The sequence below is a fragment of the Lepisma saccharinum genome, chromosome 16 (assembly GCF_977018435.1).
Source record: "Lepisma saccharinum chromosome 16, izLepSacc3.1, whole genome shotgun sequence".
NCBI classification, from domain to species: Eukaryota; Metazoa; Arthropoda; class Insecta; order Zygentoma; family Lepismatidae; genus Lepisma; species Lepisma saccharinum.
This window is the reverse complement of record NC_139244.1, coordinates 38,932,202-38,958,085: the sequence shown is the minus strand read 5'-3', so window position 1 is coordinate 38,958,085 and position 25,884 is coordinate 38,932,202. Positions and strand designations below refer to the sequence as shown.

General features: G+C 39.9%; 1 protein-coding gene across 2 annotated transcripts in view; it reads left to right on the top strand.

Moving 5' to 3' along the window:
- Positions 1 to 25,317, top strand: part of GABA-B-R2 (gamma-aminobutyric acid type B receptor subunit 2) — a 330,120-nt gene extending 304,803 nt beyond the window's left edge. For both annotated transcript variants that reach the window (XM_083138018.1, XM_083138017.1), the window contains exons 14-15: positions 1,457 to 2,289; positions 23,735 to 25,317. In XM_083138018.1, coding sequence (XP_082994144.1) covers positions 1,457 to 2,289; positions 23,735 to 24,090 — 1,189 coding nt within the window. In that variant the 3' untranslated portion in view covers positions 24,091 to 25,317. The remainder of the gene's footprint in view (positions 1 to 1,456; positions 2,290 to 23,734) is intronic.
- The last annotated feature ends 567 nt before the right edge of the window (positions 25,318 to 25,884 follow it).

The following is a 25,884-nucleotide window of genomic DNA, read 5'->3' as shown; positions in this document are numbered from 1 at the left end:
AAATGAAGTAAGACAAGTGCTCGAAGTGAGGGGGGGATGCCGGAAAGCATCCTCCCAGATGTCTCGTTGTCACTATGTTAAACCATAGGAGTATTCCCCAAGTTAACCATAAGGTTCGACCAAACATCGCCTCAGCTAACATTTGCCACTTCAAATGCTGCCTGTTGGTGCTCTTTCTGGTGCTCTCTTAAACAAAAACTTCGTTACATTGTCACAATTGGCTCATTATTTTCAAATCGTCTTACAAAAACTTGATCAGCTTCTGCATCTAATGACACTGTTCTTTCTGCTGTGTCTTTCTTTGCAGCTTTATTATTGATTCCGTAAATCCGGAGATGCTTATGAATTACCCTGTATGTTATTATCGTTATTTTTACAACAAATTAGTTTACAGGGTAAATATGTAAATTTATACACATTCAAGTATTTCTCACTTAATGTGTACAACTTAGTTTCCCATTGATTCAACCGACCATCGACACAATTCCATCCAGATATGTAAGGATTCACCTTATATTTCATTCATAGACACAGACAAGATAGAGTGCTCAGAATGACAGATCTCACAAATGTGACTTGTAGATAACGAAAAGTGTACTGTACATCAAAGCAGAGTCCAAACCCTAGACATAATCTAAAATAACCCATAATTGTTGACATTCAAATAAAGAAAAGGTCCGAGCAGCAAACATTTTGGAAACTTGATTGTCGATGTGGACAACAGACCTTCGTCAATAAACGATATATGCTTCTTGATGTTAAAAAGTATATAATTGTGTTCATATATGCATGAGAGATCATATTTAAAGCTGTATGCAGATAGCTAATGTATAAGAGTGCATCTAAGTACATGCTCAAGTATTATTATCGACAAATAAATGTTACGTTGCCAATACACTGTGGCTCTGTCCGAAATGTCCAAAAGGTAGTCTTGAAGTATAGTCATGTCACACGTGACGTCACCTAGTGCAGTTCGAAAGCGCCAAGTAAACGAGCACATAGCACGCAGTACGTGAGATTGTAGTCTCTTTTATTAGACTTCTGCACACGTTCATTTGCTTGAAGTCGTGAAAGTTGAAAGTCAACCAAATGTTGGTTGTATTTCTTCTAATGTGTCGAAATGTAACTATACGTACTTTTTAAAATGGTATGTGATTTCTACGGTGAAAAACAAGTGTTTTAAACGCGGGAAAACAATATGTTTTTAATTTTATCTACCTATCGTAATTGGCGTTGCAATGGAAGTGCAAATCGAAAGATTTCCGCTTCTAGTCCAAAACTTCTAGACTGAACTGCAAGACCATTCTCGAAGAGTGTTCGCTTCAAGTACGGTATTACACCTTTCGGACACGGCCTGTGTCACGTGGTGATTTTAAGAAATGAGGGTATGTGAAATATACTGAAGCACTGTTTCTTTGAATCAGTTCACAGTTAACGCTTGCCTTCTTATTTGCAGAAAGAAAACCAGTTTTGCCAAACTGCCCACCATCTCAGCCTCCAAGGAGACAGTGGCGCCAACAAGCGAGGTGCGGGTGGAACACGAAGCGACGCCAAGACTAGAGGCCACTCCAGAGCAGGAAGAAGGTCCCGTCGGTGCTCAGGAAGGGAGGGAGGTGGTGAGGCCTGTATCAGGGACACCGGAAGTGCCGAGCGACGAATCAATCCCACTCATAGACGCCGCCGACGGCATGCTTCTGGACAGGGACGCCGTGCACCAGGTCTGCCGCGAAGCCGACATCTTGGAAGAGGAGGAATATGGCGGTCCGAGGCCACGCTTTCCGACGCCGCCAGCGACACCTACATACTTCCACCCGAGTCTACGGAACTTCCAAAGCAGCGAGGAGATAGGCTATTCCGTGGAGCCTTTGAGCAAGGTGGTGTCGTTCAGTGACGTCACGGAGGCCTCGTCGCCGCCGGCGTCGCCACAGAAGCGTCGTCGCCAGACTGCCCACACGTCGGTCGTGGTGCCAGCGCCATCTGCTCTCAGGAGGCGTTCGAGTGCAAGGACGAGTGTTAGTGCCGAGAAGCTGCCAGTGGGCAGAAAGACCAGTGTGCCAGTGTTGACGTCGTCCTCGCGGCCGCACAGGGAGGAGCTGGTTCTCGTGCCGAAGGACACGATGCGAACGGTCCACGAGGTGACCAGGGTGCCAACGCCCGGTGCCCCGAGGCGTGCCAGTGAATATCGCAGGAGCCTTCTCAACGGAGAGCTGTCGGATTCGGCCACCACGAGTTCAGGGCAGGAGATTGGAGCGTCCACTCCCAACGTCTCCAGGTCGAAGCCTGATCTTGGTAAGAACACGCTTAAGATTTTGGTCGACCTTTGACCTGTTGCAGCAAAGACCTGTTCAGCAACTTTTCTCCTTTGAGAAACCGGCTATGATTTCTGTTCATGAAAAATTACAACTGCATAGAATCCCTTCTACAGCATTCAAGTGATTATTCGCATCTTCTAGATTGTTCTAGAAAATAATCTATAATAGCCTCTCTCAAATATTTAGAGCACAGCGAAAGTTGAAAGAAGAAATGGTAAGCAGATGTCATTTTTCAAAGTAAAGAAATTATCACAGTCGTGTTTCAAAAAGAGGGAAATCTTCAAAAGCTCTTTGCCAATGCACGCCAATGGCACCTAAACACATGGAAAGTATGACACACAAAATATAAGCAGAGTAACCGCATGAAGGATATGGCAGATTGGTTGTTGTTTTTTAACTACCTCCAATTATATTCGTTTACGGTGCTTAAATCAAGATCAAGACTATCATGGCAGTTTTGTTTTCAGCAAAGATGCACGTAGGTAGCAGGCATTTAAACTCAAGTCTACTTGCCCAAGCTCGTCCAGGGCGATGTTTTCAAAAATTGACCGACTATCAATCCGACACTCCTGGTCGCAGCTAGGGTATAAGTCATAGTGCACGTGGCGCACACATCTCTGTGTGGCATGTCACACTGTCAATAAATGAAGCTAATTTTGCTTGGCTTGACATAAATATCGAGCGCTAGCTCTCTGTTCCACCTTAGCTTTAAACGGAGTTTTCGTCCAACGTCCGATTCTTTTCCTTGTAATATTCATATTAATCTGAAAATGTATATTATACTTTGAGCAGTAGTAAACTTCTGGAAATTTTCTAGGGTTGTAACTGATAAATTGAGAATAATGATATGGAACACTCCTTTTAAGATTTAATGTTAATACTGCAGGAGTAAAAATCTGTTAAGTCTTTTAGAATCTTAATATGAATTTTAAGGAGAGTCTAAATGTTTAAAGAAAGCACACTATAGAGCGACCACAAGGAAAAGAATATTCGGCCAAAATCCTTCGCACACCCTTTCCCTCTATCGATTCAACTTAGAATCCATTTAAAATAATCCTTTAATTCGATTATTTTAATAATTCGTGCTTTTCGATTATTTTAATAATTCGAGATATTCGATTTTTTTTTATCAATCATCGATTATTCTAAGAACATTTCAAACTGTCCGTAGCTGAATTGTAATCGATTTCTCGGTTGATCTAAGTCGGCTACAGCAAAGAAAGAGTAGCCGATTCATTCGGTTGCCAAATCGAGAGAGTGAAATCGTATGGTCCAAATCTGCTAGGTACATAAGGTTCATTTTCCATGCAGTTAAGGAGAGAAATGAACCTAATGCCAAAATGGAATAAGGACCAGAAACAGCAGCTAAATGTTAGTGAACGTTATCTTTCAGTCACTTGAGTTTGAACTAGCGGTGCGTGTGGTTTGCTACGCGGCGAGCTCTCCTCCGGTCCTTTCGTGCGCCTCGTCGAAATGAACCTTTCGACTACGACATTAAAAACTTTTTAAATCCATTCATTTTACGTATTTATGACACAGAAATGAGGTGAACAAAATCTCTCGGCGATAATTGTTTTGGTTCTTCAGAAATGCACCTTCAAACATCGCTGAAATTCACCTCCTACGTCACTGAGTAAACTGACGTTATGTATCAGCGAGGCGTGCAGAATGGGCTTTCTGCTAGCCAAGCGACTTAGCGTGGGCCGTGGAAGCGACAACAAAATCATTAGTTAATAGTTACTGTTAGCATGCGATATTCCATACTATCATTATAAATGGACCACCCGATATATATATATATATATATATACAGGGTGTCATTTTAATGGCGCCCACGGACCACGGAAACGTATAGAAGACATCAAAACAAACAACTTTTCTCAGTAACATTCTTCTCGCTGGTGCGTCGATTCGACGGTACAGCAGTTCAAAAAATACCGTTTTGCCGCCTGCATGCTGGCAACCCAACACAACGTTTGATCGTATCTCTGACGTCATATCCTGCGGTGAAACAGCGCACGGCAGTGTTGCAAGGAACACACAAATTTTGTGAAAAATGACAAACTACCAACCACATTATTAACTGTAAAACGAAGTGTGAAACGCGTCCAGTAGACCAAACATCATAGCCTACCAGCCAGAAGATCAGCAGTCATCTAAGGAAAGGGGGAAGTGAACCAATGATATGAGAAATAATAAAAAACGTATTCAAAATGAAGTGTCAATATCGGATTTTGTCTCAGCCTACATGTCAAATATCAACAATAATTAATTTTATTGAACTTACAGCTTACATGTGGCTGTTTACGCCCAGCTACATGTCAATTATATTTGTAAATCTCGTTGCAAGGTTGATATCTACAGGTTTGTGACCAGATGCCTTGTGGTATTTTTGTGCTGATAACGGAAGTATCCAAGTTTCACGTTGTTACATTACGGCTAAAACACGTACAAACACAGTAACAATCTAATGATGAATCAGTAGCGAATATACTGCCCTGTTCACAGTTGCAAACTATTACATGTGTATCTGATGTATAGATAAACACAGTCGTCGGAGAGCTTGTATTACTACTACTTATATCCCTGTATTTTCAACCATTTTTGTCACTTGCCTCATAATGCCCTGAATATACTTACTAACTATGTGTTGCTTACCTTTGGAATTTTGAGTTCTTTCATTTCTATTTTGTCATCTGTTCAGTGTGTCACAGACAACTAGTATCAGAAGGACGAAGTGGATAGACTAAATTGTAGATGACAACTTGATAACTAGATTTGCAAATATTTGACATATAAGCTGATACAAAATTCGATATGACCACTTCCACTTGAATTCTATTTTCTTTCTACCATTTTTCGTATCGTTTGTTTATTTCCTTTTAAGTTACAGAATGTGTTTGCTCGTTTCGTTTTACGGTACATAATGTGGCTGATTGTAAGTATGTCATTTTTCACAGAATATGTGTGTGCCTGGCAACCCAGGAACGCATCGCTTCACGACGGGATATGACGTCACAAATGCAATCAAATGTTGTGTGTGGTTGTCAGCATTCAGGCGTCAAAACGGGCTTTTTTTAAAAGGCTGTAGCGCCGAAATGACGAACCAACCAGAAAAATGTTACTGAGAAAAGTTGTTTGTTTTGATGTCCTCTATACGAATCTGTGGTCCGTGGGCGCCATTAAAATGACACCCTGTATATATATATATAATATATATACAGGGTGATTGGTAATTCGACCTATTCCTGGAAATGGGTAATATTAGAGCACATTTGCAACAAATTTGACCCTATGCACCGGGGGTCGGAAATCAATGGGTTTCGAGTTATTTCAGTTTGTAGATTTTCGTGACATATTCCGACTTGCGACCAAAAAACTACTAATTGTAAAAAAACTACTACACCCTGGACACTTAATCGACACGTTGCTAACAGCTGACGGATGAGTGACTACTGGGGGGCAAAATCATGCCCAAAATTCCCATACTCACAGAAAGAAACAGTCATTGGTGCACACGTCATGAAGAAATTTGGAAATTATCGTTTAAATCGAAGAGGATTACTCAAAAAATTGGTAACACACTTGGCGTAAAAATTACGGAAAAAACTTCCTCGTTTCATAAGCTCTCCACAAAGATAAAAATGTTGTCAACTGACACACGGCTTGGGGGGAAAATATGAATAAAAAGCGGAGAAGGCGCGTTGTAGACCTCTTTGTAAAGTGAAAAGAAGTTGTCGGTTGTGAGAAATAAAGGAACGAAAATGAGTGGAATAATAGTGTTATTTACCATTCTCATGATTCCAGGTTGTCAGAATTCTCACTAGTATTCTCTTCTCCCTTCCTATCTGGTTAGCCTCATTCCACTCTATGTCATGTCATGTTTCTCTCGTGTGTTTGAATATCGCATTTATCTCTCTCTCTTAAGTCCTACATCATCCCTATCTTGTTTCAACCTGTCTTTCAGCCTCTGCTAGAATGTTCCAGAACAACTTTCTAATAGTCTGGAGGGGAGTAATGTTTGTGTGTATATATATCGTCCTGTTTTTGTACCTTGTTACATTTGTACTTGGTGCAGAGTCTGAAGAAGACCTTGCTAGAAGGTTGAAACGTTACGTTTAGTTTATCTTTTATAATAAAATAAATTTCTGTCTTGGTCAGCATATTGAGTTTTTCGTGTCCTTTGTGTGCGTCCATTCATCATATCATCATTCATCTTTGCGATTAGCCAAAAAGTGTCATAAAAGTGATATAAAATAAACCAAATCAATAGACCAATCAAAGGGCCTCCCCGATGGCGTAGCAATAACGTTCTCGCCTTGTAATCAAGGGGTTCCGTGTTCGATGCTCGGTGGAGACACATCACATTACATAGTGGTTCGGATCCCACTTTAAACTGTACGTCCAGTCCCGATTAGCCTATCTGTGCATAAAGTGGGCTTAAAACCAAAACTAATCAACAGCGTTATCAAATATTGCGTTTAAATCTCCCCTGCTCCAATGTTAGGTAGCATTTTTTTTTACCTAGCAGGCTCGCAATCATGGCGGTTCCATCCCATAATATGTATTTCGATGACGTCAGTGAAACTCGCCTACGCCCACGCATTCGTATTGTAATTGATTTTTGAGGCAGTAGATATCATTTTCCATTTCCGTAATATTATTTTGCTCTTTGCGGATCGAAGAGAACATGGTTCGAATTTTTCTCCCTGCGCTCTTCTTGCGAGTATACCGGTGTCTTGTCATGTGGCTCCAAATGTAAAAGTCGCAAGGCTTCAAATCGGGGGATCGAGCTGGGCAGTCATCTTGCTGATAAATCATGTCACGTCTTGTAGCTAGAGGCACATCCTCCAACAACATTGCCATTCCGTTCCTCAAAAAATGTTCATAAGTGATGCCATTTAAGATTTAGGGCAGGAAAAATGGCTCGATCAAATGATTGTTGATACTTCTGCCTGGGCGTGCGACAGTGGCTGGATGAAAACTAGCCAAAGAATTGAATTGGCCGAGGCGGCCCGATTCCCTGGCCGGTTCGATACCCCGACTTGAAGCCTTGCGACTTTTACATTTGGAGCCACATGACAAGACACCGGTAAACTCGCAAGAAGCTCAGGGAGAGGATCTTAACAGCTGGTCAACACATCAAGGACACCATCACATCATGAGTTAAGAGACCAAATGTCCGTAAAAACCTGCGTGCCTGCATTCGTAACGGAGGTGCCCACTTTGAGTAAGACGTGTAATGTTCTTTAATTGTATTGTTCATTGATTCCATTCACATGAAGATGAATGAAGTATTATTTCTTGTACACAAATGTGAATGTTAACACCATTTGTACCTTGTTGGATAGCAGATGTCACAAGGAAGTAATTTATGTAATTTGTACGCTTCGTGTCATACCATTTTTGTTATTAATACGTTGCCAAGTAAACTAAGAGTGCATTTTTTTAAAATCACTTGTAAGTTTAGACCCACCCGTTACTTACATGTGATTGTTATTTGGAAAAAACTTTTTTTTTCAACGAACCACTTATTTGTTAGCTATCAGAAAACGCTGAAATAAGTTCCATACAATGAGCAGTTTTTTCTCAATTCATCTTTTTATGTGGAAAATTGTCATTTTTTTAAAAAAAAATGAAATTCGATTATTTCGAAAACTACTAATTTTCGGACGGGGTATCATATGGTCAAATTTATCGCAAATTGTCTCTACTTTAAACCCTTTCAGGGATACATCTAATTACCAGTCATCCTGTATATATAGCCTATATACAGGGTGTCTCATAAGTAATAGCGCAAACTGACACAGTTGAAAGTACACGATAATAGAAGCAAAAAAGTCTCAGTAAACATGGGTCTACAAACGAGCCGTTTTTGAGATAATCGCGAATGTGACCTCATTGTTTGTAAACGTCGTCCTAGTTGGTAAAATGCTAATAATGTGTGCGAATATGTGGTTACAAGCCGTCTTTGACTGCATTTTGTAAACACCGAATGCTTTACTCCTTGTGCGGTCCGAGGTTTGCTCTTTGTTTACAAAACAGAACATTTCCGAGAGGTGGCATTGCAATCAAACAGAACATTTCCGAGAGGTGGCGTTGTAATCAAACAGGATGGATACAATCAGTACACAGTCTAATCGTACTGTGGGAGTCACGTCAGTTGTGCTGGACTGTGTAGTGAAAATTGAACGTTACCGCAACGAAGAGTACATTTTACCAACTAGGACGACGTTTACAAACAATGAACTCAGTGGCGGGTTGTAATCACACATTCGAGATTATCTCGAAAACGGCTCGTTTTCAGACCCATTTTTACACAGACTTTTTTGCTTCTATTATCGTGTACTTTCACCTTTCTCAGTTTGCGCTATTACTTTTGAGACACCCTGTTCCTATATATATATATATGCATACCTGATATCACGCAACCTGTCTTGCTTTCACCAAGTTAACTAGTGTTGCTGACGAGATTTTGGTATGTCCAGTCTCTTCTCGTGAAAATGCTATCTCGTCTAATGCATGAGGAACATTAATGTTAACCATAGAAGTATCCCCAGCCTGTCTCCTAAGGACCGAGCAAGCACGCCACACCTAACAATGAAAGAACATTCACAAAGAGGAACAGTCTACCAAAGTCGAGTGTCAAACCTGGAACGTTTGTTTGTTAGTATGGTTGGTACCGAGAAGAGCCCAAGGTGGGTACACACCTCTGGAAAATAGATGAAACACTGATACTTTGTCCGAGATTCTCGATCTCATTCAAGACTTTGTTACGATATTGAAAAAATAATCATGTAAACCGGATTTCTTATACTTTACAAGGTGACTTCCTCATATAAATAATGAATTTTGTGTATAATTACTATAACGCCAGGTCATTCGTTGTAATTGTGAATCGGATGTTTGGTTTGCTCAGGATAATATCCCGTTTTCGAGGTCTGGTACTCGTCAAACAAAAAAGGCCATTAAGGAAAGTTGTCTTAATAACTTTTATATGCACCTTGAAAGTATGTACTGTGACCCTATATTTTCTTTAGACTTGAGACGAGAACGAGAATTGCCCTTCGAAATCGAGACGAGACCGTCATTGAGACATTTACAAATGAACACAAGATAGATGTTAACAACTCGAAACGAGACTGCCATGTCTTGTCTTGTCTCGTCTCGTCCCGATACAACCTCTGCTGGTGAAATTGTGAGCCGACCAAACCAACGCGCTCGGTTAATGAGACGAGGCAGCTATTTCGCAGTACAAAATTAAAAATATATCGTACCATATCCATATGTAATCTTACACACATTATTTCATTGTAACCACTATAGCGGGTGACCAGTATTAAAGTTATCTAACTCAGAGCCCTCTGTAGTCTGTTTGAGGCATCGTAGAACTCTGAAATTTGGTGAATCCAATATGCAAGCCATGGGGAAGAGGATGGCGATAAAAAGTTCAATTTTCCGCCACCAGGTTGAAATGTGGCGCTGTAATTATGCACACGGAAGCAACACTTTGGAAAATCAAGCTTTGCACACATGGCCTCGGTGCACTATTACTACCGTTCTGATGAAACAACTTCACCAGCAATGCAAGTTCTTCCTTATTTATTGGCATGGTGATCACTTCCGAACTTTTGTTCAGCACTCACGTTAAGTGATTTAGCTGAGTTATTAATTAGAAAGACATTTGTTAGTGGCTGGAAGTTGCGAGAAAATAATCTTTCATTTATTACAAGATTGCAAGGTAAAGGTAAATCCATAACCAATTTGAGCAGTTTACGTCATTATTACAACCCATCATGGAAGTACAGCGCCACATTTTAACCTGGTGGCGGAAAATTGAACTTTTTATCGCCATCCCCTTCCCCATTGTCTGCATAGTGGATTCACCAAATTTCAGAGTTCTACGATGCCTCAAACAGGCTACAGAGGGCTCTGAGTTGGGTAACTTTAATTCTGGCCACCCAGTACATAAACTAAGTATTGATATTTTTTGTACAACTGATATAATCTTCTACATTATATTTTTTCTTATCTGCAGAGAAATATTATACCACAATTTATAATGAATGTGCACACAGAAAGGAAACAAAAACTGAAATTGCCATATGGAAAAGAAAGTAAAATAGAAAATGAAAAGATGATTACCCTACTTCTTATTCTCATTTTGTGCTACAGGCTAAATTTCCATAAATATAAGTTTAAAATTTATTTTTGAAAATTTAGTCAGCAACCAATTTCAGAAGCAATATTTTTCGCATAACTGGAGAACATGCACGCGGAAGGCATCTTTCATTCATCTTGGCAGCAGGGAGAATAACACAACTATGATCATTACAAAGCATAATTTCCCCTCCACTATTGCTCTTCATCAATTATTTAAATCTGTACAGATCGTTAAACTGCCGCACACGTTGTCTCTCCGTAGGCTACACGTAAACTGAACGCTCCAAGAGCAGACGACAAACCCAGTTATGCATACGTGACGTATCAACATGGCGGATCGTGTTTTGAGAGCAACGCAAGCCTCGCAAATGTAGAAGTCTCTTTTTTGCCTTAAACTCAACGCAAAGAAACGCTAGAACTTGCAGGGGTAATTTTTCCAGGGTGTATTTTTTAAAATTGCTGTAAAAAAATGAGTGAAAATGTCCATTTACGTGGGAAGGATATCTGTTGTCTTTTGTATGTGTGAGTGGGATTGTAGACTAGTACGGCTCACGAGAAGATCCCCAAATGAGGGTGACGGGGAGCGGGTGTGAAAGGAAGGACCGGTCCATTTGCAGATTTTAGGGGTAGCAGAAAGCCTTCCGCTATGGCTTTTCGAAGTGCGTGGGAGTTGATTTGAGTCAATCACGCAGAGCGTGTGTTCGCAGCATCAGTTTGCTGCTTTTCTTTCAGTGGCCAGAATACTTTTGTATTGCTTATCCTGTGCATTATTTAGACTGTGTTTCAAAGAATTTTAAAAGAATAGACTGCAACGACTTTATGGTTACCAGATGAAAAACTTTAAAAAGAAGGCATTTTTAGATTGAAAAATGTTGTTCACTTTAGACGAAGACACACGTTTTGTGCTTACTGGTGTTTTGGTGGGCTTATAGATCACACACCTCTGTAAAATAATTTTACACCGTTTCCGTATAACTAATAATAGGCCTCATTGTAGGCAAATGTCTTAATATTTTATATATTTATTCACTATGCTCCTAATATTATACGGTTGTGAAGCTTGGTCTCTTACTTTAAAAGAATAACATAAATTGACATTCTGCCTCGGAGTTTTTTTTCTTCCAGTCCTAAAGTCAGGAAACCTTTTTTGTAAGACGTCACTAAAAACACATTTGCATTTTGGCATGGTTCAGATCGCTGATCGACAGAACTTCACTTCTCCACTGTCATGTGACAACTAAGAGTACGGCAGTTAAAAAATACTGTTCATTTCTGAATTCTGTCATGAATGTCAAATCAAAGTAGGCCGCGACGAATTGCATATTGTTACCTATTGTCAGAAACTTGCTGCTCACCAAGAGTCGCGGTAGATGTCACAAATGCTTTGGAATCAAAACCTCACGCGGCGCGGCGGTGACAACAGAAGAGACGCAAAGGTCCAACATTTTTTCTTTGTTGCAAGAAAAGTTTATTTTCTTTGCGCTTGCAACTGAGAGTGTTGTATTTCTTTACTTTGAAATTGAAAACTGAAACAATATTAACAATTGTTTACAAATAACAATTTTTTACTAATCTTGAAGTTAAGCAGCTGTCTATACCCAAAAAATATGATATTTCAAAATGTTTCTAAAAACCCGTCCGGAGCAATTTTATTACCAGAAAAACAAGATTTGTCCGCGTAAAAGAGAACTTCTGGTAACCCTAAACGACTTGCGTTGCTGCACCGGTTACAGCGAGCCCACATGTGTTTTTCACTAAGGGTGCACACTCCCGACCCTAATATTGGAGTCGGCTGCTGCTACGTCACTTCACTTCCGTCAGGGATCTTCTCCTGAGCGGTCAGCTGTACTGGCATTGCTCTATGATTGATTGATTTAGTTTATTTTACTTCGCGTTTTGTGCCTCTTGGCTAATTTGCGAAGAGGGGATGAGTGATTAAATTGATGAATGGACATTCACAAATAACCAAGCCCGTTGTTGCAATTCGAACCCGGGACCCTTGGCGTCGCAGCGCGATGTGCTAACCACTCGGCCACAGGGCCTGGCTGCATTGCTCTATGACTCCGTAATCTATATTGGGATGGAGTAAGCCGGAATTTTTCTTTTAACGCTTTTGAAACGAAGAACATCAGTTGGGGAAGCGGGTAGTCGGGTTGTATTTCTGTAACTCGTCAAGGCACACACATGTAGAATCAAGTCGCCAAGCTATGAACGTGTCCTTTGTGTGCGTCCATTCATCATATCTTCATTCATCATTGCGATTAGCCAAAAAGTGTCATAAAAGTGATGTAAAATAAATCAAGTCAATAGACCAATCAACAGTACAAAGGGCCTCCCCGATGGCGTAGCAATAACGTTCTCGCCTTGTAATCAAGGGGTTCCGTATTCGATGCCCGGTGGAGACACATTACATAGTGGTTCGGATCCCACTTTAAACTGTAGGTCCAGTCCCGATTAACCTATCTGTGCACAAAGTGGGCTTAAAACCAAAACTAATCAACAGCGCAATCAAACATTGCGTTTAAATCTCCCCTGCTCCAATGTTAGGTCGCATTTTTTTACCTAGCAGGCTCGCAATCATGGCGGTTCCATCCCATAATATGTATTTCGATTACGTCAGTGAAACTCGCATACACCCACGCATTCGTATTGTAATTGATTTTTGAAGCAGTAGATATCATTTTCCATTTTCATAATATTATTTTGCTCTTTGCGGATCGAAGAGAAGATGGTTCGAGTTTTTCTTACTAGCGGCGCCACTTACCAATCTCCTGTCGGCCAAAGTTGGAACTACGTGGATCAAGTCGTCCTTCAGAATGTTGCTGTGCAAACATAACCATCGATTACGATTGGTTGCCTTCAAGAAACACAATAGCTTCACTGTCTTCGGGCGTTTATTAATGCGTGAGAAAGTCGGACGACGTAAGTTCTTAATGATCTTTGCTTCTAGTTAGCAGCTTAAGAGTTATGCAAGGCATCTCTCTGTTTACGTGCGGGCTGATCATTAACAATTGACTGTCATGAAACAATTCCAAACAAAGTTGAGAAGAGTGTTTTCGTATTCAATAATTCATACAGCTGTTTCTTTACAGAATTGAACGATTCGCTAGAAAGTCGTTTCTTTTTAATGTTTTAGTACAGCGTCAAAAATCGCTAGACAATTGTTTCCCAATTTGAAGAATGACATTAATTTTTATCTCCCAAGAGGAGAGTGGCATTTACGATGGCATCCTCCATTCTCCTCCCAAGCAAATGTTTCATTGTCGCAATGCTCTCGACTAAATTCTATAAACATGATTTAGGGTATTATATCCTGTGTGTAGTACAGTGGGATCCATGCAGATACGTATCCAGGAATTCCTTTCTGGGGGGGGGGGCTGAACACGATTGGGTTCCAAAACGGGGAGGGGGTGGCTGTGCAAGGAAAGTTTACTTTCTCTTGGTAGACAAGGCTTAGCATTAAGAGGCCATAGTGTGGAGGCAAAGAAATAGGGAGCAACTGTCCCCTAAATCGGCAGCTTTAAATTGTGGCGACATTTTAATCAGAACGTGAAATCGGAACGTTTTTTACCACCCCACTCATCTGTTTCCATTCATTAACATTGTGTGCCGGAACCATCTCAGTAGGCTATGTGTGTTTGTCCATTTCTTCACATCAGGCATCAAAACATATTTGTGTCTGAGTGTTTTACGAAGCTGTTACACATGCACGGGATGAACAATCCACTCGACAAGGAGAGATTCAAACTGTAGCTTACGAACTGGACGCAGACAGTTCTAGAATATTTATCTCTGATTCGAGCCTGAACACCACTAATGTGTCTTGTCCTCCCATGTTTGCAGTTCCTATAAAAGCTGAAACCCACCAAATTGTTCATATTCATACCTAAGAACTCGCAAGTGTTGTCTGTCACAGCTTCCGCAGTCTTGTCACATATCGGTACGAAACAAAGAAAGTCTTCTCAAATACAGCTGGATTGCTAAACAATTAATGCACAGTGAAAACCCTTCCGTTCCCGACACATCTAATGTTTCGTCTCCCAATATGATCGAGTGATTACTCATTTATCTCCAGTGACATCCCTAAGGGAGGTTTAGTGGAGTCATAACCCATTTGACCAAGTATTCCTTAAGAAAAGAACGCCAAAGACAGGAAAAAATGGCAAATGAGGACGGACCACCAAAAATAGTATGCATAACCCCCCTCCCTTCCGAAAATCCTGGCCACGGCACTCTTTATCTCGGACACATTTTTCAAAATCAACGCGCCAGAAGTTCTTATCATTTCATATTGGAGGCTTAAGTATGATGCGTTCTTCCTGCAGTTTTGGATATTATCCTTTAGGATTCTGTCGCCTCCCTTCGCACCTAACCTTAACAAAGCCCAAATTTCCCATCCTTGTGACTTGGATCTTCAAGACCTATGAAGATTTCAGACCGAAGGGACACGCGATACATGTCGTTTGGAATGAGCCAATCAACATCAACGTTTCACACTGTAGCGACACAAAAGTCCGAACAAACCTACGTTCGACCACATATGTGGTTCTATTTGAGAAATCTTCAGGCGGCACGGTGTGAAATATCCCTTGGTAGGCCACTGGCATCGTCACCTCGAAGCGGCAGCTCGTGTCGACTACAGAAGTAAAATGTCTCCTGAATCGGTGGGAATGCAACTCAGTTTTCTTCTTTCTCCTTTTTTTCCTGTGCTTGTTCGTTATATAGGCAACATCTTACGATTTGACATACACAAGTCAAGGGTGGCTCCGTGGCTCAGTTGGAAGAGCAATGGCACGGTATGCCAGAGCCCTGATTCAGGACCTGGTAGAGCCAGCAATTTCCGCTAAAGTGTCTACATATGCAACAACTTCTTGCTTTCTCTTCTCGACATTCATAAAATTTTCACCTGTCCCTTCATAGTAGTTGTGTTTGAGTGTGTGTCGAACCCAGTAGGCTTAAACAAGAGTATTTTTTATGCCATGAAATTATCGGACTGCATACACGAAACTTTCGTCCGGGCAGAACTAAATCATCACTCAAGACTTTGATTTTCAGTTGATCTGTGCAACTTATTTATTTTTTAATAAACCACTCCAATACCCGGTACTGCTGAAATATTCACTTTAGAGAGAGAGAGACCTTCGATCTCTTCGGCACTACACTGAGGCTCCGGAAGTTCCGCTGTCGTCAATAGCTTCAGCTTTGGACCCGTACTGGTACTAGTAGTAGACTTCATTATTTTACGGTATTTATTCCTTTTCATTTTCGAATCACTAGATCTTATAAAACTACCAAAGGACACTAACTGATCACCAATCAACTGTATGAACTAAAGGCATAAATTGGCGGGGTTTGATTCTGCCCCTTCAAAATTAGGCCCAGTTTGATTCTGCCCCTTCAAATTTAGGCCCAGTTTGATTCTGCCTCCTCAAAATTAGGCCCAAGTTACGCTCATGGTATGAACTGTCACACTTACCTCTGAAGTCTCGTTAACCGATTCTGTTGTATAGATCAACCGGGAAATTGAAGCTGTGTCTTTATATCCTCATTACTAGAATCTTCCGCAGACAAAACGATTCGTTAATATTGCCAATAGTTCGACTCCACCACCTATTCAAGAACGTTCCCTCTAGCGCTTTCCAGAGATTAAAAATTACAACGAATCGTCCTACCTTTGTTGTGCAGCTTCCAAATGCTCTAGTTCGCTGCGACAATACCGAAAACGTAAGAAAAGTTTACGTGCAATATTATGAACAACAGGGTTATAGAACATTCTCCGGCTTGCCTTGATAAGCATTTCTCTCCTTGTCACATTATTCCAGAAGACAAGAGCCTAATCTTATGTAGTGTAAACTGTAAAATTTCCTTGGGTAGGAGCCCCTTGAACCCCATCTTGGATACGTGCTATTATCAGTAACAGGATTACAGAACATTTTCCGTCTTGCCTCGATAATTATTTCTCTCATTAAATTTGCGTTACATTGTTTTATTTCACACCACAAGAAACCAAAAACCTCATTTTATCTAGTGCAAACCGAAAATTTCCGGGGGGGAGGCTCGAGCCCCCTAAGCCGTGCAAATCGTCCATGACTATTTTAATTAAGTTTTCTCTTACATTCTATGTGTTTTTAAGCGATGGATTTTTATGTATACTGGTGCAGAAGTTGTCAACAGCTTGTTTTGAGTTTTCTTTTTATTCTTGAACTTCTTATAGGTGGGTTTCATGTGACGTCAGGATTCGCACCGCCGCCATGTTTGCGGTAAAGCTGTGTTGTCGTCTACAAGGATATACCCACCACGCAGCCAGCGTTCGTTACACCTGCGCCAAGTGCACGTTTGTTGTTAGTACTGTGTAAAATGTCGGTAACATTGCATAAAAATGCAACGAAAAGGCCAACTCTAGTTCACCTGTCTTTATTTACTTGAACCAGCTACATGGAATCAGTTTGTTTTCGTATTTATTAGTGGTTCGGATTCTGCTTGAAATTTTCACATCCAGTAAGTAACCTATGTTTCCCGCTCGGGGTGGGAAAGGGGTCATCGACGACCTTGAGTACAGATTAACTGAAAATTCTAAGACTCAGCCCAGCCATTATCTTCTGTTTCCTTTTAACGTTTGTTCAAGTTCAGTAATTGGAAATGTTGAGTTGTTCAAAAACAGAAATTTCACTCCTTGCTTTAACAATTTGGGACATGCAGGCCTCAGTGACGGAGTGGTTAGCAAAACGCACTACGATGCTAGCGGTCCCGGATTCGAATCTCGGCCTGGCCATGACTGATCTTAACGACTAACCAAGTATAGCAGAAAAACGAAGTAAAATAAACCAAATAAATCAATCAATTTGAGCTACTTTGATATATCACTAACATGTTTTAACCAAGCAGTCTTTTTTTCTGACAGTACGCAAAACCTACTACCGGCACCTTTTCTCATGAATAGGAAAACAATTAATAACAATTTGTGTTAATGAATGAAATATAAATAATCAAGTACAAGCGTGCAATTATCAAGATGAATTTAACTTTGAATGTTATTATTTTTGTCGTCAAACTTATCAACACCTTTTTACCAAATAAAACAATAACAAGGAAACGCTACTTGCAAGTATGATAAAAACCACCAGTTCAATCCATTTGTACTAAAAGTCACAGAGAAATGCGATATATGAACTTTCCTAAAAAGAAATGTTCACCCCACCGCTCTGTACTGTTTGTTTTGTTCATTAATGTTGGCACGATTTATTCTCGCCATGACGGCGTATTCTAATCAACAATCGAAAATTCTGTGCCGTGAATTGCACCTTCTGTTCTTTCACGGAAAATTCTAGGATAAACGTGAGTGCCTGTTAGACATAAACAACCTAATATTGCATCGTAAACAAGGTTCAAATCTCATCCCACCCGCTTGAATTCAGAATGTTTACAAGAACCCGCCACAATCAAGGCTGCTCGATCCCACAATGCAACAGTTTGTGATGTAGGTGAAACACGCCTATTGGGTCAAATAAAGTGCACGAACATGGTAATGGACAATTTGCATGGCAATACTCGTGGATCCCACTGTATTAGTGATTTCTTTCTTACTACACCACTGGAAATAACCCAATATTAAAAATATTATTGAGTACTAGTTTATGTAAAAGTACGTACACGCTGTGTACTTCACAATGATTAGATAGTTCTCAGCGATTGAACCAGGGACGTAGCTAGGTTGATTAGTTTGGGGGGGGGGGGCAAACGTAAGATTTTTTTCTATCAAACTACTATAAATTAACAAACTATTTATAGCCCATATAGGCTTATACTGATTAAATACATTTATATATATATATATATATATATATATATATATATAGTCTTGGATAGGAATAAGGGCCTCCCAGATGGCGCATGGTAGCATCGTCGCCTTGTAATCAAGGAGTTCTGGGTTCGATACCCAGTGGATGCTCATAGTGGTTCGGATCCCACTTTACACTGTAGAACCAGTCCCGATTAGCCTTACTGTGCATAAAGTGGACTTAAAACACCAGTTCTGCTCTCGAAACTATATGTGACTCGATGTGATGACTAGACCTATTAGGTTTTTAACCTATTTTTTTTTCCAAACACGAAGTTGCTGAAGTTCTTCGTCTGAGGAAGACCCTGATGCAGGGTTGAAACGTTACTTGTTAAGTGTTTTTATTTCTTAATAAATCTGCCTTGGTCAGCAACTTAGTGTTTTTAATATGGAAACTATTACTATTTTTTTTCCTTTAAAGGTATATAACAAATAATAAGTTGTAAGCGTTTCGTTAAAAAACACAACAACTGATGAAGTTTTATAGTGCCTAAAAAACCTACTTTGCTTGTTAGAACCGATTTTAGATATACGTGCCTAAATCAAGCCTTTTCTTAGATTTTTATATATTTTTAAAGGTTTTACAGAATTTTTATGCCACACCTATTTTAGGATTTTAGAGCCTATTTTAGGATTTTTAGAGCTTATTTTAGGGTATTTCGAACCTATTTTAGGATTTTTAGAGCCTATTTTAGGGTTTTTCGAGCCTATTTTATAATTTTAGAGCCTATTTTAGGGTTTTTCGAACCTATTTTAGGATTTTTAGAGCCTATTTAAGGGTATTTCGAACCTATTTTAGGATTTTTAGAGCCTATTTTAGGGTTTTTCGAACCTATTTTATAATTTTTAGAGCCTATTTTAGGGTTTTTCGAACCTATTTTAGGATTTTTAGAGCCTATTTTAGGGTATATCGAACCTATTTTAGGATTTTTAGAGCCTATTTTAGGGTTTTTCGAACCTATTTTATAATTTTTAGAGCCTATTTTAGGGTATTTCGAACCTATTTTAGGATTTTTAGAGCCTATTTTAAGGTTTTTCGAACCTATTTTATAATTTTTAGAGCCTATTTTAGGGTATTTCGAACCTATTTTAGGATTTTTTGAGCCTATTTTAGGGTATTTCGAACCTATTTTAGGATTTTTAGAGCCTATTTTAGGGTTTTTCGAACCTAGTTTAGGATTTTTAGAGCCTATTTTAGGGTTTTTCGAGCATATTTTAGGGTTTTTCGAACCTATTTTAGGATTTTTAGAGCCTATTTTACGAACCTAAAAGTACACTTTTTAGAACCAAAAAATCCGAGGTCTAGCGATGACCACGCGTAACCGAATGAAAGATCTCTTCGCACGCCTTCTCCCTCAGTATTAATTTTACTGACTAATTGTAAGTTTTTCTGGGCCTCCTCGATGACACAGCGGTATCGTCGCCGCATTGTAATCAAGGGGTCCCGGGATCGATACCCTGTGGAGACACATAGTGGTTCGGATCCACCTTAAACTGTAGGTGCAGTCCCGATTAGCCTTACTGTGCATAAAGTGGAATTAAAACACGAACTCGATAATTGGAAGGTTTTAAAGGACCTAAACATGGCTTTTTATGCATCGTACAATTTTGCTTCCTTTCACCCTACTTTTAAAGTTTTTCTTACTAATAATTCCACTGAGTATAACACGCTACGACACCAGAGGTCCAAGATTCGGACCTTGGACAGGTATGGTTGTATCATGTCTGTCCCATCGCCATTCCTTCGGCTCATCATTCATCCTCATCGTCGCATTTAACCCAAGAGGTAGAAAACCGCCGTAAAAACATATATAAATGATTGATTTGGTTTATTTTACTTCGTTTTTCTGACACTTTTTGGTTAATCATGAAGATGAAGATGACAATGAGTGATGTGAAGTTGATGAGAGGACCATCACAAAGAAACCCAGGGCCCCTGGCATCGTAGTGAACGTTGTTAACCACTGCACAACAAATAGAAACAGAAAATGCTTGATAAGTAATTCGCTTCTTATAACTCATGATTATATTATATAACTATTATTCGCTGTATTACTAGGGATTAATTATATTTGTATGTATAGTCAACCTTGCCACCTAAACAGCAGCAGCAGTGAAGAAAAATCACAGAAAGATATACAAATTTTGAAACATAATACTTATATAGCATGCAGACGGCTGTAAAAAAATGCTACATACCTAGCTTCCTTCCTTAATTGAAACGTGGTTTATTCTTAATTACACATGAGATCAACCAACCACCCTGGGAGTCGAACCCAGGATCTTGTGTGGTAGTCACACTCTCTTTTAGAACGTCAATATGGTGGACATTTGGTCGATTAGTCGATCCTTATGCATTGTTTCCAGAGGAAGACAATCTGGCAGCTTCTCATTCGACATTTCACTCGCGACGTAGGAAATTGAGATCACAAACACTTCACGATTCTATCTTGTCGCGTTTACGGAAGTTAACCACCACTCGGACCACAAACCCTACTTCAAACTATCTGACAGACAATTGTCCACCAAATCAACAGATGAACCGACTGCTTCGATGTTTCTCCGAATTTTCAGAAATTAGCGTTTTCCTCCTTTACAGGGCAGGTCATGAGCAGGAGGGTTGAGTGCATGTAAGAAGAACCGCTATGTCATTCATTACCGCGCCGGAAAATGGACAAGCAATAGAATTCTGTTCTTGGAATTTGAAACGCATGGGGATATCTTTTCTGAACCATAAGATAATTAACCCAGAAAGTCCTAGGCACCCGCGGCTACATCTTCCTGTTTGTGTCGTCCTTTCGGCGACCATGGTGCCAGTGCAGGGCCAGATGAAGAGAAAGTGCGGGTTTGTGAGAGGATTCTGGATCTGGTGTGCAGCAGGGAGGAAAAGTGCATTTTCAATATGTCTCCGACTTCCCTGACCGGGGCGTACCATAAAACCATTAACTGCATCCTCTGCCAATACATCTGTTTGTGTTCAACAAGCAAGAAACAGGGAAATAAGAAAGAAATACATTGCTTGGGATTCGTGCTACTGAAAATTGAAGAAGTGTTTCAAACTGCTATCAAAATTTACTGAAGAATTATTTTGCAATATTTGTCATCAAAGTAAAATTTTCATCAAATACAGAACAGTTTCCCGGGGCCACGTGAACGTTTGCCGAGGCCAGTGCCCCCGCCCCTAACGACGTCCCTGTATTGAACTGATGACATTCGAAAGCATGAAACGGTTCTTGCTTCGTGAGAAATTTTACGTTTGGAAATATTTATGTTATGTGATTATTATTTATGGGGACATATTTTCAGGAATGAATTTGAAATGTTTTGATCTCCCTTTACCATCGTCACTGATTTAAAGAAAAATCATTCAAATAAGAATTATATGTTTCGTTGTAGCATTGAATGTAAGTGAAGTTGAATACATACTATAAAATACACCCTACTTCCAAATAACAAGAAATACTACTGTCGGGTTAAGAATTATGGATACTCGAGTTTTGATTCCAATTATAAATTAACCAGTAGTCCTACATAAAAACGAGTTACATCAAAATTTACTTCATTCAATTCTGCGTTAAGCTATGGTAACCATTTTCTCTTTCGATTATGCTTTCTATTATCATCGTGAGAAAAAAGAAGTGCCTTTTTTTAGTTTTGCTAACGATCGATCTCTCTGTAATTCTATAAATAAATAACTATCATTCTGATGAAATTTTTATTACGGTACAGGCAGAAAGGTTTTAAACACAACTCTTAATTTTCGGATTTTTTAAATTTGTCAGAAAACCGTTCTCGTCAATTTTGTGAAACATCTTTTTCTTAGTATTGGTTAATCCTACAAGTACAATGTTGGTCTTGTTTTGAATCTCTATGCATTTGTTTTTAAAATCCATTATCATTGTCAATTCATATTGCGAAAACGTACAAATGTACGTGGAAAGTGACAACGCCGCACACAGCGATGTCTGTTGTACAGTGGAAACTGCGGGCTGTCACTACGAGTCAGTGTGAACGATGTTGACACGTTCCACGTACAGTGGGATCCACGAGTATTACCGTGCAAATTGTCCATGACTATTATCATTAACATTTCTCTTACATCCTATGTGTTTTTAAGCGATGGATTTTTATGTATGCTGGTGCAGAAGTTGTCAACAGCTTGTTTTGAGTTTTCTTTTAATTCTTGAAGTTCTAATTGGGGCAAATAAAGTGCATGAACATGGTGATGGACAATTTGCACGGTAATACTCATGGATCCCACTGTACATCCTTACTGAGTGACTTACATTATTCTAGTATGAAGATTATTTGAATGTTCGCATTTTGGCCTGGCTCCTGGAAAACGGAAAATCAGCTATCAGTCCTGCTAACATTGTTTATTTTAGTCCCAAGGTGCCAAACCCCACTCGCGGCACCAAACTAGAATCCGGGACAGTTTTGCTAAACCTACTGCAAGAGCATAATATCTCTCCCGTGGTTGTAAACACAAGGTTTGCTAAAGAGCTCTGTTACGAGTGCACCCTCGTGAGGGTGGGAAAACTAGTGGTTGAAGGATCTTTATCCTGTTAACACGCAAGCACACCAGCAAGAAAAGGCAAGATTACGCTTGGCAACGTTGCTACACGACAGCCGATCCTAGTCGTGCAGCGCTCACTTCGCAAAGAGTACACCCTCCAAGGCCTCGTCCGAATCGGCAGCAGAAGTCACCTAGAGCACCGTTCCATCCGGGAACTCAGCCAACATTCGTTGTCCGAATTGGCGGCAGACGTGGAGTCGGAGTTGAGAGCAGAGAGGAGCGACAGATGCACGCTTGAACTCGCTGTGGTCGTGCGCTTGGCAGCCATATTCCAACTTTCACTTTGTACAGACAACATTTACTGAATAGACGATGTAAAACTCAGTGATACTTGGACATTTTATCGATAATACTGATTGTAGAAAAATTGTAAATAAAAAAATAGCATGTTACATTTTTAATATGAGTAGCAAATAGGTGGAAATCATTGTGGTGTTTGTTTGGCGTCTGCCTTCTGCTTCCGTACTGTGCGCATGCGCCCCAGGACGCGATGGGTGACGTTCGGGCTGACACCTGGCGGGAAAAGTGACAACCGTACTACAAGGAGATATGTAGATTCGGACGACTTGGACGTGACTTCGACGGCACGCGAGAGCAACGGGAGAGAACGGGACGGAGCGCTTCCCAATCCGAACACGGCCACGTTCTGGAAGACAATTAGTAGATAGAATTAGCTCCCAAGTTCAGCATCCAGTATAAAATTTACCACTATAGCACAAAACACATTGCGAAACCGATTACCAGTGGCCACATATGTTTTTCGAACTTGTTATTTGTTATTGTGTTATTATTACAAACATACAAATGATTGAAAGAAATATTAACATTTTGCCTTTCTCCTTACAGAAGAAGATGTGACTGTTATCCAGCGATCAGTCTCCGAGAGAAGCCACGAGAGGTCAGGTACATCGCTCAGGCATCACGGCCAGTCGTATGGAAGAGGTGCAGGAAACGGCCGTAGTGGCGTTGGTGAGCGTCCTAGGCCATTCAGTCACGTTCAGAGCACACCGAATGTGGCTCGCCCATACCACAAGTGTTCGAATAACAATGGTTCTGATAGTGACCTGGATCTAGCGATATTACCAATTTTCCAAAAACTTCTTAGCGAAAGACACAAAAGTCGAAGTTCCGGCGGCTCGGAGTTCTCAATAGCGTCTTGTCCAAATATCTCCATCAAATGTGACATTGTGGAGTATCTGTGATCCCTTCCCTATTTTGCAGTCCTGTGGCATATTTTTCCTTCGTTTCTTCACGGATGAAGCACATCAAGCAGGTATACAGCAGTAATGCAGCTTCTTCGTTGGTAAATCTAAGTTGATTGGGAAACCAACCACTAGATGATACTGGTGAATATTGAATCAGGTTCATTTGTAATGCATATGCCAGTGCCATCTATTGAGTAGTTATCTCAAGCAGCTCAGTTTATAGGGAAGCTAACGTTTCATTAGCTTGTATGTCTGTTCTTTTTTGGTTTATCTGTGGTTTATTGTGTTAAAAAAATGTTCGTCAGAATGGTGCAAGCATTTTTCAAGTTTTTGGTCAGGATATTTTAATGGTTAAATAACTGTGATCACCTTCAAACCCACCCATCTCGCAATTATGGTTGTGTGACGTCTTTTCAAATTTTTGGTGATAATCATGTGTCAAAAAAACGTCAACTAGCCCCATTTTCAAGATGAGAAAATAAACTCAGCCCTTTTTATAATAAATGTATGTGTGATTTTTTGTGTGTGGATGTCATTGTACGTGAGCCATACATCAGAAATAGTAAAATAAGCGTATGATGGCAGGAACTATAATAAATTTATTTCTTAAGTAAAAACTTTACAAGTAAAAAGAACAACAGAGTCCTGCCATAATGTACTTTAGAAACAGTCGTAGAAATCACTGATAGAGTTTTGTGATACTTGAACAAATGTGTTTAAGAAACAAAAAGATCTTTTACTCGGGAGAAATTTCGGAAGCTCCCAATTGCACAATCTCGCATTTAAACTCAACGGTGCTTTCGTAAAAGACGACAAAGAAAACCTTGTTATATTCTGTGCCCCAATCCTAAAAGGAAATAAATTTCTGAGATGTTACAGCCTGGATACAAGCGACATCGGCCGGAACATCACAGAACTAGTTTTCATAATGTGAATCAAAGACAATTTGTTAGACATTCTGTTTCTAAGACAGGGAGCTCAGACTCAAAAGCTCGCCTCCCTCATATCGCTGAGCCCTGTCTGAAGGGAGGGGCAGCTTTGTGAGAAGTCTAAGCTCCCTGTTGTTCTGTGTTGAGTCCCTGTGAGAGTTTTTTTCTAGCCTCTGTAGTTTCGCTTCCTCACGGCCAAATAAAGTGTTTCTCTATTAGAAGTTGTAAATGATATTTAGTGACTGTTATATGTATATTTGTTACAGAAAATATTAAAAAGAGATGACATAATTGTGCACCCATAATATATTACATTGTTATAACTTTTAGTGTTTATTTTTTGTGATTTTTCTTCCAGTATGGTGTGTTATTGTGAGCTTTTGAAAAATAAGGCTGAGTAGTGCTATGGCCCACTACAAGTAAGATTAAATACAATTGTCATAGATCCTAATTCACCGCAATTGAGACCTAAGGCCTCTTGAGTTTATTATGTCAATTCTGTGCTAGTTTCATCTAAATACGAGATCTGAAGCCAGTATTTCCATAGAGAGGTCAATCAATTCTGAAATTTCGGAAGTATTCATTTTCTGCAAAACTTGGAAGTAAGTATTCAGTTGGCTGTGTGCCAGAACTTTGAAGTGCTTCCAAGGGATAGTTATAACGTAACTTTCTTTCTTCTTATTAATGACTGTTTATCTAGGAGGCATATTTGAGTTGTACATGAGCAGAACTCACAGAAAATTGTTGTATTTCTGATTAGAACTATATTTACTCTGTTTGCTAAAATAACAGGCGAGATTCGAATTTCATGCAAGCGCTGTATGGTTGTGCTTCTAGATACATAGAACCCACACAGCTCCAT